General features: G+C 42.7%; 1 protein-coding gene across 1 annotated transcript; it reads left to right on the forward strand.

Moving 5' to 3' along the window:
• Positions 1–258: 258 nt before the first annotated feature.
• Positions 259–12,089, forward strand: fem1c (fem-1 homolog c). The gene is made up of 6 exons (XM_080738013.1): positions 259–1,569; positions 7,575–7,744; positions 8,394–8,582; positions 8,982–9,493; positions 10,417–10,593; positions 10,908–12,089. Exons 1-6 carry the CDS (start codon positions 1,026–1,028, stop codon positions 11,170–11,172), a joined length of 1,857 nt encoding a protein of 618 aa, XP_080594139.1. The 5' UTR covers positions 259–1,025; the 3' UTR covers positions 11,173–12,089.
• The last annotated feature ends 5,165 nt before the right edge of the window (positions 12,090–17,254 follow it).

Genomic DNA, 17,254 nt, shown 5'->3' on the forward strand with positions numbered 1-17,254 from the left:
GGATATATATATATATATAGTTTTCAAATATTAATGATAAAATACAAAATGTAGGAACCTAAAAATCAAGGGACCCTGTGCTTGGGAAGTGCTCTTCTAGACCGTGGGGTGACGTAGCTCATCTAGCAGTTCGGTGATTGGAGCATCTACGTGTCAATCTTACGACAGGTGGAGAGGGGGGGGGAGAAGACTGCATTGTTTTCGATTTGATAGAAGTGAGTCGTGATCGTCCAGCTGAGCGGTGGGAGGACTTTACAAGAATCCGCCAGCATTTTACTTTCCCCCCTTCTTTCCACAGGGTTTACACGGAGTTAACGTCTCGCGTCCTGTTTTGACGAGAGGGACAGAAACGTCGCTGCCACCGAACCGAACAAAACGTCCACCCGCCGCTGTCATCTCAACGTTTGGGCTGAAAACGACGAAGAAAAAGCCGTTAACGTTTGGCAAGAGAGAAGCTAAACTAGCGAGCAAAGCTAAGCTAGTAGCAGCACGGGAGAACGAGCGGGGGTGGATCGCCGTTCTTCGGCCCTGCGTACGTGTGTCGTCCGGTTGTTGGGGATTTAAACACTAGAATGGTAAGAGATGACAACGACCGTGGCAGTCGTGTCTGAATGAGAGGGACGCCTGGACGCTGTGGTGGAATAGGACAACAACATTAAAGACTCCCAGGATTACTGGTCGAGGAGGCTAAGCTAAACAGCTAATTAAGGAAGTTGGCTAGCGTCCCCCACATAGCTGACTCCTTCGTGACCAGGTTTTTTTTTTTTTATTGTTATAACGTTGGGGTTTTAAAGGACATCTCCCTGCTGGCCACGATGATGGTTCTACCAACAAGCTGACATTAGAGTTTATGTGAGGTTTGTTCCTAACACCAAGTTAACGTTAGCAACTTTTAGCTAGGAAGTCTGCTGTAAACAAAGAGCCCATCTTCTGTCCACCTCCCGTGTTAACAGAGCTAGCGTTTAGCTAGCGCTGTATTATAACTATACGACGTCGCTGCTCGTTTGGTTCCACGGCGAAGGGACATGGATCTGAAGACGGCTGTGTTCAACGCGGCCAGGGACGGCAAGCTGCGGCTCCTCCAGAAGCTCCTGGAGAACAAAGATGGACACGATGTGTCCAAGCTGATGGGGGAGAAGACGAACGGAGCTACCCCGCTCCTGATGGCCTCGCGCTACGGACACCTGGACCTGGTGGAGTACCTCCTGGAGTGCTGCTGTGCGCCCGTGGAGATCGGGGGCTCGGTGAACTTTGACGGGGAGACCATCGAGGGAGCGCCCCCCCTCTGGGCCGCGTCCGCCGCGGGCCACCTAAAGGTGGTCCAGTCTCTGCTGGGCCACGGCGCATCGGTGAACAACACGACTCTGACCAACTCCACACCGCTCAGAGCGGCCTGCTTCGACGGACACTTGGATATTGTGAAGTACCTGGTGGAGCACAAGGCTGACCTGGAGGTGGCCAACAGACACGGCCACACGTGTCTCATGATCTCCTGTTACAAAGGACACAAGGAAATAGCGCAGTATTTGCTGGAGAAAGGTGCAGATGTCAACAGGAAGAGTGTCAAAGGTGAGTGGGTGGTTGACCAGCGTTTGGGGGACATTCATAGTACACAGGATCTGTGTGTGTGTACAGAGGACTACGTGTGTAGGTACAGGTACTACTTCACACATTTCCCCGACCAGCATGTCATCTGAAGAGAAGTTTGGTTTGACATAGGCTATGAGTTGCACAATTAGGCCTACTTGTTGTTTCCAGTGATTTCTGTTCTGTTCAGCATTAGAACTCAAAGATGAAAGCTATAGTCTTAATGAGCCTCAGCCTATAATCTTTCACTTCACAGAATGTGTACTAAGCTCAGTCTGAGCCTGGGTGCTCATTTCGTCTGTGTTAAGTTACCCAAGTAGATATTTTAGGCATTATAGCACAGGACATCACATTCGGATGTGACAATGACTCCTTTTCAAAACAGATTCTTAATAATATTTAAGTGACTCCTCAGCCGAAATCATGTCTCATCATGTCACCATTAATTCCTTTAGAATGATCATTCAAAGTTCTTTGTATTGCCAGCAGTAGTAAATGTCACTCCAGCAAGGCTAAAGTAAACATGTTTCTATTCTAACATTGTTGCACTCCAGAGTCTTGAGTTTCATTATAGTAGGCAGGCATTTAAAGGCAAGGCAACTAGAGGCAGGCATTTAAAGGCAAGGCAACTAGAGGCCGGATACAAGCCCAGTGGCAGCATGATGGAAATCTTACAGTAGTAATAATCAGGCATCAAGGCTATAAGGGACACCCTGGTGTTAATACCCCAGATTTGTACAATTTGTTAAGCTGTAAGGTAAAACAAAAATAAACTGTCTCCGACTCAGGCCTTTAGGCCTGTATATGACATGGGACATTAGGACATACTTGCTTCTTACTTAGGCCTTTAAATTCCCTTAGGAACGTAGGCCATCGATGAAACTCCTCCATCCCCTTCGGTCTTGTGCCCTCCGCTCCAGTTGTTGCCATGACAGTCCTTGCACCTTCATCTCCTGCTCTGTTGTTCTTCTCCAGGTGGCTCTAGGTCTTCCCCTCTTCCTCCTGCCTTGCGGGTTCCATGTTGGAGCATGTTTTGTGATTGATCTATTATGTCTACGAAGTGTGTGCCCTATCCAGTTCCATTTCCTCCTCCTGATTTGTTTCTCTATTGTGTCTTGTCTAGTGAGGTCCCACAGGTTGGTATTGGTGATGGTGTTGGGCCAGTAGATACCTAGGAGGCGTTGGAGGCAACGGTTGAAGAATGTCTGTATTTTGTGGAGTATGTTAGTAGTGATCTTCCAGGTTTCTGAACTGTAGAGTAGGGTGGATTTGACATTTGCATTGAAGATTTGCAGTTTGGTCTTGCGTGATATGTGATATGATACATTAGGACATACTGTAGGCTAAAATAGTGAGTAGCAACAAGGCAAGCCTAGTTTGGCCCCGTCTGAAACGGTAGCGCTTGGCCTCAGTTTGTTTGCTGTAGGGAATGGTGGCTAACTTACCCCCCTGTTTGGGGTAGAGGTTCTTCATGACCTACTACTGGAGGAGTGTGTGTGCCGATTGGCCCAGCCATGCCCAATATTATCTGTACACAGACAGACAGACAGACAGACACATGGGCAGGGGTGAAGGCATAAGCCCCACACCTGGCCATTCCGGCCTGCCCTCTGACCATCTTCAAATGGTCTACTTAACGATTTGAAGATTCAGTTCCACAGTTTGTTGATGTTGATGGGTATGTATGTAGAAGGAATACATGAGCTTGCTTGCCCATAGAAATATTCATTATCCATTCTTGCCTTCAACAACACTCAACGCATTTGAAATGACTCACAAGAAATAGTTTACCTGGACGCTCTCTGTCTGTAAAAAGACCTGATTCCCGCTGGGGGCGTATTTTCTCCTCCGTGTCATCAGTGCCCATACCCTAGGAGGGGTTGGCAAAAGGGCCTTTCTGTGTGGAGTTTGCATGTTCTCCCCGTGACTCCTAGGGTAGGTACCCTCCCAAAAAACATGCAGTAGTCCTGGTCTCTCTCTAATTAAGTGTGCCTGCCATGCAATGGCAAAACACTTATTGTAATCCGCCATACTTAAGTAAGTAATGTCGCCACAAAATTTCGGCACGTAATAAGTGCCGCACGATTTACGCCACCGCCGCAATATATACATCAAAACGTGCGGCTCGGCCGGGAATGGGGTGCTATTACTTTTCTAAGAGAAAAGTTGTATCGTTTAATTGATATTAATTTATTAGTGAATTAATTTTACCCATTGACTTATAATGGGAATCGCAAAAACTCACATTCAATATTTTTTTTCTCGCAAACCATAGGGGCTACAGTTTCAAAACTTGGAGAGGAGATTTATAATGATATCAAGGATTAAATAAAATATAATTTCGTCAGTTGGCCTCATGGTGGCGCTATAACAGTCCACTTTACCTTTCGGCCTGTAACTCTTGAACCGTGGGTCGGAAAATTAAAATTCCTTTTTACCTGGATTCCTTGGGTCATGACGCATCTCCTCATATAGGCCACGCCCATTTGCGTCAGGATAGATTTTCCGCCATTTTGAATTTTCTTCAAAACACACTTTTTGCTCCTTTTCCTACACATTTTCTCCAAATGTCACAAAAATCGATACACACGATCTATGGACTCATGCGATAAACATATTTAAACGATATTTTGATAGTCCATACCGTTCTTCCGTAACAGGGTTCCAAAGTTAGCGGGAGGAGCCCGTTTTGTAAGAAGTAGCCATAAATCACAAACGAAACATCCAGTCAACACCAAATTTTAACCACAAGTGGGGGGCGCTATACTGAACATATAACCAAAAGCATTTCCACTTCGACCCATAGGGGGCACCACAAACGCGCAAAACGTAACCGTTTCATGCCAAAACGTGTTTTTCAGGGGACTTAGCGAGCTGCAGGCACACTTAAAATTTCTTAGAAATTTTCTTTTCTAGTCTATACTGCCTCCCCCTGGCCAGCCGGGGTGCCTGATGAAGGGGGAAGGAACTGGTTGGAATAATGTGTTCCTTCCACAAGTTACGTCCAGCTGGGGAATCTCTCCCCCATCAGGTGAAAAGAAGCGGCTTGGACTATTCATGCATAGAAGGAAGCATGAAGTCAGTCTGTTGCTCTCCCCAGGTGGGCAGAGGGAGTGGAGTGCGCCCACGATTACATTAGATAATTGGCACTGGGTTAAAAATGGGTTGCAAAATCGTGGGATAACATTTTGGGGAAAAAGACACCTAAAGCATTTGGACTCAAGTCAAGAAACTGAATGAATTTACAGAACATCTTGTTTCTGAAAAACTATCACACTTAAACTTGTATTCCTGGAAAACAGATATTATAGCTTAGGTCCCTTTAAACTTCACCTGACCAGTGACCACCCACACAATAATAATGCCCACAAATTATATATACATATCTTAAGCAGCGTGACTAAGTCTATTGCCTTAACAATGTCGGGTACAGACTATTATAGTTGGCATATCTTCATATTTGTGTCAGTACTATATTGTCTGCAGGACAAGAAATAAGTGCACCGTGCAGCGCATATCTCTGCCAAATTGGCTGGTAAGAGGTCGAATGTGGCACTAGCAGGGCTGATGTACTATTCCCCCCCTCTTGTTCGATATTGTGTCAAACCCAAGTGCATATTGCTGGACACATGATGGTCTCGCATTGAGTGAGTAAAATGACTGGATGGTATTGATTCAAGTATGTGCTAGGTGTATATGTGTTGATAATAATGTGTTTTAGATTAGGTGTGGAAATATTGGCACGTAAAGCTGTTGCCCTATGATAGCGCATTGTTTGAGTAATGGAGCTCAAAGAGAGGTAGAATAAATGCAACTGTTTGCCAGTAAGCATTGGATGGCAGAAATTATATTCCATGTAACAGTGTTACATAATGTTCTTCTGCACTACATCGTCAAGTGCCTGGAGGAGGTACAGCCCAATAGCAAAACTTACTAGGGCTGCAACAATGGATTTAAATTATATTATACAGTATATATTTTCTAAAATATGTAAGCTTGTAATATAAACCAAAACGCAATAATTGTTTAGTTGTTTCAGCATTTCTTCAGTTGCTTGTCACTATGGATTCTTAGTATTATGTGATATGTGATTTATATAGACAGATAATGTTCATTTGAACAGTACATACAATACACAGCCATAAACCATCCTATATTGCGTGTATGTCTTAAGTACTAGTAGCTTAAATTAACTATAAAGTCCAATGTGGCAGTGTGCACAAAATGATTGATGTTGATCGGTGTTGTAGCTTGTGAAATTAGTTGCGCGAGAGTAACTCGGATGAAAATAAGATTCACTTCCTGACTCCAGGGTGCCAGCGAGTTTCAGACATGCTCGTGGATTGAAAATAAATAAAGTGACATGACTCATTTTATGCTCCTGATGTGAGACTGCTATTGCGATGCCAAGCAACATGTGTATGCTTAGTTCGTCAGTGCATCAGGGACTGTGATATCAAGCACAGCATGAACAAATTGGTTGTGCGATTTTATTTGACTATCAATTATGAATTGTACTATCAATTTATGTAGGACTCATGAAGTTCCATAAAACATTCAGGTGTATTTTCAGAGGTTAAAAAGCCACCACGGTTGATATGTTGGTACATTCTGATTCAATAGATCATGTAGCCATAGCCAATACCGGTTCACTGTATACTGTATTTACAAGTGAACTATACCATAGTTTACTTGTCTTGGTCAGTACCTGAGTTATTGTTATTTATAATGACAGCACTTTTAGTGGAGTGTGTTTATCGTACCTGGCACACCAGGCAGTGGAAAAAAGATTTAGTCTCCATCAAAATGTTGCAGAGCTTCATTTGGGGGTTTCCTTTAGTTGCATAGCAACAGCGACAACCAAAACTAACACTGCTATTCCCAAGGCAGCTTACTGCACTGCAGCGTATGAAGGCTCTAAGAATATCTTTATGACCAATCAAGAATAGATAGCCTTTTACTGATGCTCATTACATAAAGTTAGTTTCTAAAAGCACTCACTGTTGCCTGTATACACTTCTGTATGAAGTGAAGTTGAATTCAAGTTTTGAGACAACCTTGTGAGAAGCAATTTGTTCAGAGTAATGTGTAGTTGTGTACTGACAAATCTCAGTCCAATACAAATACAGACTGGTACCGGGAAATGTATAGCTGCTTTGTGAAACTGAGGCTTTTGTAAGCAAATGGATCTGTAAACATTTGGTAGCCTGGTTCCAGCCCATAGACCCACCCACTCTCAGAGTGGACTGTTTCTCTGGTCTGGAGTTGAGTAAATGAATCGTCCATTTTCAGATCCAAAATTGCGGCTCCTCCAATGAGCGCGGGGGTTTAACGAATAGCCAATCCGCGCCGCACCCCGTTTTTCAAGTGACATCATCAGAGCGTCATCATCACACTGATCTGATTCTGTAGTGATTGGTTTGTAAAGAGTCTGAAATCAGGCTAAACATTTGGAGCTCCTCTGAGGGAGGGGAGGGGGTGTCTTCTTACTACAGTATGTTTTCAATGTAGTTGATTGCCTCAACAAGGCCAATCAAACAAGTCAAACTGATTAGATCATGAATTGTCATTGTGACTGATTGGATCATGGATCATTGGAGTATGAGTTGTCATATCATTATGAATAAAGCGCCACAACTCCTTAACTACTTAAATCCTTTATACTTAGTTGACTGGTTGACTTAGTAAGACTAAGGAATACAATCAATAAAAACAGTGGAATGATGAGAAAAGGGGTTTGTGGAGGTGGCTGGGGAAAGCCATATTGAAGAGGTCAAGTTTGAGAGCGGTTTTGAATGTTTGGAGGCTGGGTGCTTCTCTGAGAGTATTAAAGAGTGCATTACACAGTTCATTTCATTGGCATATATAATGAAACCTATCAATCCTCCTCAACAGCCGCAACCTTGGTTCTTTTGTACCGGTAATACAATTTAAAGTAAATAAGTTGAGGTAAGTCATGAGACTTACCTCCTCTATGTCCCCACTAGGCAACACAGCACTACACGACTGTGCAGAGTCGGGCAGTCTGGAGATCATGCGGATGCTTCTGCAGTATGGGGCGTCCATGGAAAGGGATGGATATGGCATGACACCACTGCTCTCTGCAAGCGTCACTGGACACACCAACATTGTGAACTACTTGACAATGCAACAGCAGGTCAGGGATTCCAGCCCCAGCAGCAATTGCAGGGCTTAACTTCAAATTTCTGTTATTCTGAAATTGTTGTTACACATGTAATTTGTTTGTATTTTGACAATGTCTGCACTCTGCACTAGTATGCTTTATAGTAAACTTTGTTTAGTCAGTCAGTCATGCACCTGTAGGTGTAGAACTCTTATTGGCATAATTTGCAAGTGATCCTTGTGCTTCTTTTTTTTTTTTTTTTTACTTAAATTTTTATTTGCAATTTTCACACATGCATACAAGTACACCTTGTGCTTCTGACTGCTTAGCAAAATAATTCACAGGGCGGCACCTCATCCATTTCTGGCATGTGCCTCTGAAACCCTCACAAACTAAAGATCGGCTTTTTCTGCACCTTCGATTAGGTATTTTGTGCAGAGTGCAGAATCTTAGCTCTGCATGTGAACGTAACCTGACACAGCCCACAGCTGGTAGCTGGATCATAGCTGGCATTACAACTATGATACCTACTATCAATGCCAGTAGGTGCAAGTGTTGCAATCCAGTTGGCCTCTAATAACTTTGTGCGGGCTGGATGCTGTCCAACTCGGGCATGTTGTTGTCTGAGAGATGCATGTGAAAAGACAAAAGTCTAACTGGTGATGTCTTCTCCCCTCTGCAGACCAGCGAGAGGGAGTGCATTGATGCTCTCGAACTGTTGGGTGCCACATTTGTGGACAAAAAAAGAGATTTGCTTGGAGCACTGAAATACTGGAAAAGGGCCATGGACCTCAGGTATATCGACAGTGGCAACATTATCCATAAACCTGAGCCAAAGCAGCTGATCATGGCATACGACTACGCCAGGGAGGTGAGTACCCGTTTGAGGATTCCAAAAGTCATATTTGATGTCTCCCTTAGGATGCACTTTCAATTATTTATTTCTCACGTTTCTTTTTTATAAATGTAATTTATTTATTAAGAAAATAAAAATAGCCAAATAATTGGTGCATTCCAGTTAATTAAATCATTATGATGCCAGGTTCACAGACTAGACTGTTGGGTCAGTATAATGGCAGTAATCCATCCTTCATGCCACCAACACCAGAAACCTTTTACAGAAAACAAAATGACTTATTACAAAACATATATGATGTAAACAACATAATGTATGAATTAAATAAGCATAGTTTCTCCCAAGACTTTCAGGTCTTTTCAAGTAAAACCTGCACTTCATCTCAAACTTACCACCTTGTAATCCTCATCCTAGGTGACTAATGCAGAGGAGCTTGACAGTCTGATCTCTGACCCAGATGAGATGCGCATGCAGGCGCTGTTGATAAGGGAGAGAATCCTCGGCCCGCAGCACCCGGACACATCCTACTACATCCGCTACCGCGGTGCTGTGTATGCAGACTCTGGGAACTTTGCGCGCTGCATAAACCTGTGGAAGTATGCGCTGGACATGCAGCAGAGCAACCTGGATCCACTCAGCCCCATGACAGCCTCCAGCCTGCTGTCCTTTGCCGAACTTTTCTCCTTTATGCTGCAGGACCGGGCCAAGGGACTCCTAGGGACCTCTGTGTCATTTGAGGACCTGATGGGGATCCTAACCAAGAGTGTGCTGGAAATTGAGCGCGCGGTTAAGCAAAGCGGGCCGGTGCCGCCGGATCCCACCCAGCTAAGCAAGGCTTTGTCAATCATACTGCACCTCATTTGCCTCTTGGAGAAGGTACCTTGTACAGCTGAGCAGGACCACTTCAAGAAGGAAACTATCTATAGGTGTGTGTGGGGAGGTGTTTGTTTTGTGTTTAAATGACCAAGGAGTAACAATGGTTTGTCCTGTGTGAAAATAATTAAATTATATATGGAGGGAGTGTTAAAGTGATGATTGTGAAAGAACACACAAAAAAAGGAACACATCATGGAAACGCATCTGCAGTATCTTTTTGCCTATATTAGCCAAACCATCCAACTATCCAGTATTTTTTATAGTTCTTTGAACTTAATGAAACCTTACAAACAGTTAAGAATTTGTGTCGGAGTCATATTCACTCTAGGTGTCTCAAGCCCAATGGGTCTTGGTTAACACATTAAACGCCCACGTGGAGCCCATGCGCCAATCTCTTTGATGTTTACGTGTGCCCTCGACGCGTTGTACAGTAAACTATACTGTACTGTAGCTACTGCACTTGGCTACCGCGGTGATGAAACAAACTCCATTTCCCAACATGCAGCGCGAAATTACGTCACCCGGACGTGCTGTCTGTCTCGTTGACTTCCTGTTTAGCGGCTGCACAAAAATGCAGTTTTCTCCGGATTCTCTTCCTTTTTTCTTTTTTTTCTCAAAACGGCAGCCTCTTCTACCGGCCGTAACACAAACACTGTGGCTTAGAATTGATCAAAAACGGTCCTGACTGAAAGAAAAGATTTTCGCGAAATAAACAGGACATAATTGGATTACATTTGGATTACTTTTCTCGCCAGTACTTCGAAGGTAGGTAAAATGGCGGGTTGCCATGGGCACCAGCAAATTAAACGTCGAATAATTCTGGGCACCCGATGTGTTAACAAGGTACCCCAGCTTGATGTTCAATGTTTTGTGATGGCCTATTGGAATCTAGGTAGTATTTCTGACAGTAATGACCCATTACCAAAACTGCCCTGAATGACCAGACCACCAGTAACTCATTCCTTCCCTGCAGGTTCCTTAAGCTGCAGCCATGTGGCAAGAACGGTTACAGCCCTCTTCACCTGGCAGTCGACCGCAACACCACCTGCGTAGGTCGCTACCCTGTCTGCAAGTTCCCCTCCCTGACAGTGGCCTCCATCCTCTTGGAGTGTGGAGCAGATGTCAACAGCCGAGATGAAGATGACAACAGGTGCGTTTCTCCCCATTTTCATCTCTTCATAATTCCTTCAACTTGATTAACATTTGTTTGTAAAAGTTTGTTTGTTGTTCCAACCCACCAGCCCCATGAGGTGGATGGTTATGGATTGGGGTCACCGATAATATAGTATTACAAGATTATTCTTGCTCTAATCGTCAGCAGCCAATAGCCATCTCGAAAAAAGTAGACCTGTTCTATTGCTGTTCATTTCATTTATTCCCTCTCATCCTGAACCTGTTAAATGTGTAACCCTCCTCTGTAATCGGCGTAGTATAATTAACTAGTTATGTCTTACACCCCACCAGTCCTCTCCACGTGGCGGCCTCCAATGGACACCCGGACATCATGAACCTGCTCATCTCATGTGGAACGCACTTTGACAGCACCAACGCCTTCCAGCAGACAGCCTGTGATCTGCTGGACGAGAAGGAGCTGGCCAGGAATGTGATCCAACCCATCAACCACACCACACTGCAGTGCCTCGCCGCCAGGGCCATCATCAAGCACAGCCTGGACTACCGGGGAAACATCCCAGAGAAGCTGGAGGCCTTCGTCTTGCTCCACAGATAGTGGCATCCTGACAGCCTGAGAGAGGACAACAGGGTATGGGAACTAATGGATTGGATGCAGACGACTGTGAGTAGACAGATTGACGGGGCCAGGAGGCAACTGCTTGACAAGCCTAACAGGGGGATGCCTGACTCGTTAACTATCCGGGGATTGGAGGACACAATGTTGAATATTGGAGAAACCAATGACTTCAGAGAGCATGATTTGTCCATGCAGAAACGTTCTAACTCAGTCAGGCTGTTGTGAAAACAAGACTTTGCTCCCATCTCCGTTCCTCCTTTTACAGAGCCACAGCTAATGACTTTTTGCAATGATGTATTTGAAGGGGACTGCAACACACAGAAGTGTCCCTGTATGAACTGAGTAGTGGGTTTACGAATTTTTGCTTTTTTATTTTGCATATTCCACAATGCTATTTATTGAATTAACATTGAGAGATTTTTCTCCATGCTGGCCCCCAACTCCGTCTCAACTCTGCCTGCTTCTCTCTCAGAGTAAAGACAGACGCATTTCAACACATGCTGGGACTTCAGGTTAATTCTTTATTTTTCTTTGTCCCATCACTGTTGCCAATAGTCATGGACCCTTTCTCTGTCATTAGGTATTCTTTGTCTTTGATGCATTTAGTTAAACTGTCATATAAATTTGGATATGCGAGACTAAATATGAATTGAGTGAATTCTAGTATATGGGCTCATTTGTCACTTTTTTCATTGTAGTGTTTTACAAAGCTTTATGAGAAGGGTTTAAAGTCTGCAAACACCACAAGTGCTTTATTCTTCCTATTCACAGGCCAGGCTGTTGGAAAGAGAGACTGTTTTTTCTGTGCCGGCACTTGTCTGTGCAATATCTCATTATGATTTTCTTTCTTGGTTTACTTCCTTGCTGCCGTTTATCTCTAATTCTTTGAAAAGAACTGTGTGTGTGTGTGTGTGTGTGTGTGTGTGTGTGTGTGTGTGTGTGTGTGTGTGTGTGTGTGTGTGTGTGTGTGTGTGTGTGTGTGTGTGTGTGTGTGTGTGTGTGTGTGTGTGTGTGTGTGTGTGTGTGTGTGTGTGTGTGTGTGTGTGTGTGTGTGTGTGTGTGTGTGTGTGTGTGTGTGTGTGTGTGTGTGTGTGTGTGTGTTGGAGCGTTGTGGGATGTATAAGTGAGTCTTTTTTTTTTTTTTTTTTTGAGAGTACTCGACCATTGACTATCAGGAGTTTGGTCAGGCCGTACTTGGCTAACACTATCATGCAGGACTATGGAGCTTAGGACTTCCACTAGAAACTGCAGTGGCCATACTTGGCTATGGGAGTGTATGGGCTTGTATACAGAAGTGACCTCTTATGCTTTTTACATGGCTGACCTTTAAATGCCGTTCTACCAAGCTTGATCAAAAGTCTGGATCGGTTACTAACACAGCTGACTGTGCATGTGCAGGTTAATGTTAACAGCTTTTCTTTAATGTGTTTTCTTTATTCCTTTTTTTTCTTTTCTTTTTTTTTTTACAGGAATTTAAACATTATCAACATTGTAACATTGTATGGTATTTCAACCAGTCATTGCAGAATAATTTTTTACTAGCTCAGATAGGGGTGGGCGATATGGTGATAAATATCGTTGAGACGATACAATGTATCCACGATACACCTTTTCAGCGATATCGTGATACAATGCAAACTTTAAAATTTCAAGGTCTCCCCTTAACTCTGACAATATACAAATGAAACCAAAAGGACCCGTAAGGGTCCATTTGGTTGCATTTGTATACGGTCAGAGTTGCATACTTGTAAGGGTCCATTTAGACATCCCAAAAGGAACTCGGGAGTCCCTGGACCCCACTCTTTGATGACCACTGGTCTAAATGGTCTGTTACTTGTTTTTGTTACCTTGTAGTGGTTGTACTGATAAGTAACTTGGAAAAATAACCATAAAACCTACATGAAAAAGAATCGTGATAAGATCGCGTATCATGATACAGCTTGGAAAAATATCCTGATATTGCATTTTTCCATATCGCCCACACCTAAGCTCAGAGAAACCTGTTGTAGGGTGAAGTTGCCTTTAGGAATTGACTTGGAGTCTCCAAAGCTGCATAAGCACCACCCACAACCAATCGGACCATGAGCCATCTAGAAGCGTGCCACCTCGAATAGCAATCCAGGGGTTCTGAGCTCTGGTGGCATAGCCTGTTGGCACATAGATCATATACGCGCCAAGTGGTGTGATGGCCATGCTGTCGACTCAGCGTTGTGTGAGTAGCGTAACGATAGGATGGGGATCGATTGAAATCCATTTTAAAATTGCACGTAGAGGCTGGTGCTTAAGCAGCCTTGCAGGCTGACCAGCCTCCCAGTTGACTAAAGGCGACTTCACCCTAGAGAGTGAGACACCCAAAGTAGAGCTAGGATACTTCTGCCCATCTTATACAACTATCGCCCAATTGTATCGCAATTACAGATAAAGAGAGAGTGATAGGGGAGGTTGCCTTGTCGTAAAGACTATTCAAGCTTTGTAAAATATCTTTTGCACATAAGCTTTAGATGTGTGGCTAAAAAAAAGGGCTTTTCATAATTCTTAGGATTTCATATTTCAATGTATTTAACCTGATGGTTCAAAACCAGGCAGAAAATGTATGAGGACTCCCAGGGCAACTTGCTTTAAATCTGCACTTTACTACAACAGAGTTTAAGATTTCATATGGCATCAATCAACTAAGGTCATGTCTTAAGAACCAGTTTGAGAATTAACAGACAATAAACCCATGTTGCACATATCTGTTCGTCCACGTTTCTTTATTTAGTTGTGTCTCCCCTCCAATGTGTTTTGTTTTTGGTAACATGTAGCGCTTTGAAATGTCTGCAAGAAATGTCTTAATTCTTTGGACTGCTGTTTAATTAGAACAGGTACACCTTATTGTGTATCATTATTTTATGCTTTAACTATTGAAAAATAGCAGATATACAAGCTCACAGCGCGGCACCGAGTGCCACGCTGCACGCTTGTAGATCTGCTATTTTTGAAAAATCGTGTAAATTCGAATTTTGACCCGATTCTATAAGTGTCTTTTGAATCCTAAGGTTTTTTGAAAAACCTATGTTTCTATGTCAGCAATCTGGCCAGCCATCGTCAAAGAAAAGGTCCTTTTCACTTAACTGGAGCTCAGTTGTTCTGTTCTTGAGACTACTATATCAGTGGTTCTCAAACCTTTTCATGTGAAGGACCCCCAAAATGATATTTATTTGGCCACGGACCCCCATCTCAAAATATTTAGTTCCAGGGACCCCCCAGAAGCAAAATTTGAGTTACAAACGTTGGCTTTGAAAATACATATATTCAAAGATTTGCACACATTTTCACGACTTCTTAAAAAATAGCAGATCTACAAGCTCTGCGAGCTTGTATATCTGCTATTTTTCACTGGTTAAAGCATTCAATAATTCTAGGCCTAAATGGGTTGAGGACCTTGAGTCACCGCTTAGAACCTGACATCTCTATCCCATCTATTCTCCTGTACCTTGAATGCATCTGTGGGAATCTGAAAACACTTGTTTGTGGTGGAATACTTATTTAACAGTCAGACAATATAACTGGCTGTCAGGCTGGTTTGACAAGTCCTACAATGCTGTGTTAAAATGGATTGTCCCTTCTGTCAACGATTTGCAAGATCCGCAATATAGTCTTTCTATTTATTACAACCAACATATAATAGTGTTGTTAATTAAAACGTAAAGCTGGCTTTGTAATGAATTTGTTGTACCTCCTGTCCTCGGTGCAGATCACAGCACCTGGGTCGACATATTCTGCACTGAAAGGATAACCAGCAGGGAGGTCTAGAATGTCACACCTATTCTGAATGTTCTCTGTCCCCTGGGTCATTGCCAGGAATGTTGGTTAAAACAAGACATAGTGGAGGGTGGATATTTCTTAATGAATCACTGTTCACAGGTGTATGTGTGTAGTTTATTACCCTACTTGTGAGGGCCAAAATTTCCATACAAGTATAGTAGCATTTGAGAAATGGACATGAGGTCCTCACAAGATAACTAGTTTCATGGTTTAAGAAGTTTGGGTGGGGGTGGGTTACGATTAGGATGTGATTCAGTTTGGGGTTAGGATTAGACATTTAGAGGTTGGAATTGGGGGTGATTTATACTTGGCGGTGCGCTTGTGGTGCCCACCAAATATAGCTGATCTACAAGCTCACAATGTGTCATGTTCCTAATCATTATAGACAAATTTCTCTGAATATAGCAAGTTTAATGACTCTCTTGCTCTCACCCCATTGTGCTTTGTGACTTGAGCGACATCCTACGTAAATTCATTTCTGATTATAACAGACTTATGTTTTTTTCCCCATCCAGATATAGGTCCACGCACAGTTTCTCTTTCCATCTGGTTTGGATCTATCTGCCAGTGAGCAGATAGCAAAGCAGAGCCACGTCTAGTGCAGAGTGAGTGGAATTGTGGGATTTTTGGAGCAGGTCATTCTGTGTATGCATTAATTGCGTTAACTAGTAATACCATAATACAATACGCACAGACACACAGATCTACGGTAAAAAGCATAGCATAACATACACAGTATAACTATCTTGTTTCCTAACCTACAACTTGAACAGGAATGTTCACAGTTGTCATTGATGGTAATTGTGAAGTACGTATACCGTGTAGGCTACGTGTTTCAATGTGTGGTAAAAGCAAGTCGAGGCGTGTCATGGATAGGTGCTGAGGACTACTTTAATGGGAGCGAGTTAGTCGTTCATCATATTATATTTAAAATGCATAAAATTAGCATTGGCAAAATAATCTAATTTTAATCTATAAATACTAATTTTAGTTAGTATTTATAGTATTTATATATTTTTGTTTGAATGTGAAGCAGAAAAAGCCTTTGTAATGATTGATGGCTGCCAATTCATTCAGTGTTTTCTGGGGAAGCTTTCGAAATGATCAGTAGAACAAACATTTCACTTTCAAAAAAACTTTTGGTCATTTTGTCATCTAATCAGGTTTTTGTGACCAACCTGGACAGATTTAAATTTGCTTCATTCAGTATTTAGATATTTGATATTCATTTTATCAGACACTCCCCATCCATGGCCCCTTCCTATACAAACCCATTGTAACTTCAAACTCCATTTTAACCATGATAAAGTCATTGAAAACACCAGTTCTTTTTTCTGTTGACTACAGAAATACTGTCCTACTATTATGTGAGCTGGCCGTGTTTTTCTGATAACCTATTTAATTTATTTTGATGAATAATTCTTTGGGAAAATGGAAAAAAATTAATTCAATAAAAAGTATTACAAATAAAATGAAAAAAGTTATCAGAAAAACACGGCCAGCTCACGTATTCCTAATAGAGACAAATCCTACACGCCCTCAGACCAGACGTGAGATCCGAGCGTGCCGTACGCCCAAGTCAGAGTCATGATAGAATGATAAATCCCAACAACTGCAGTGATCTCGGCATACAGACATTATTTGGTCCACACCACTCTGATAAATGGGAGCCAATATCTTCTTCTTGATCACGCAAAGGACAGTAACAGGAAAGACACTACAGAGTGTTGAGAGATGGCCGGTGTCTTTGTTGTTGCAAGTATGTAGTGAGCTGAGTTGACTAACCTGTTTAGTCAGGAACACTCACGTCTAAGTAGATTTTACCATTTATTGGAATTCAGTTAATCTTGGCGTTAATGGGCTCCGCGTTCGGAGATGTTCCCTGAATTTTGTGCATGCTTTTTCAGTCATGTGACGTAATGACCCGTGTCCAGCATAAACCAACTCGTTCACTTCATTTGAGCCATGGCTAGGCTGTCATGTATGAAAATGAACATGACACAATCAGCCCTCATTCACTATATCGTCGTTTTCGGATGGAAACCTTGTATGTCCAAAACCGTTCGTTTTGTGTTTATCATTTAAAAAATGATTTAAATTAGTGAACATAGCCGATCTACAAGCACACAACGCCTCCCATCGCGAAGCGTTGTGTGCTTGTAGATCTGCTGTTTTCACTAGTCTTGTGCGACAGTCTTGTATGATGAAGCAGGGCTCTACTTTACGAAAAAAAACATACAAATTTGAAACTTGG

The sequence above is a fragment of the Nannobrachium achirus genome (assembly GCF_963921795.1).
Source record: "Nannobrachium achirus genome assembly, chromosome: 12".
NCBI lineage: Eukaryota > Metazoa > Chordata > Actinopteri > Myctophiformes > Myctophidae > Nannobrachium > Nannobrachium achirus.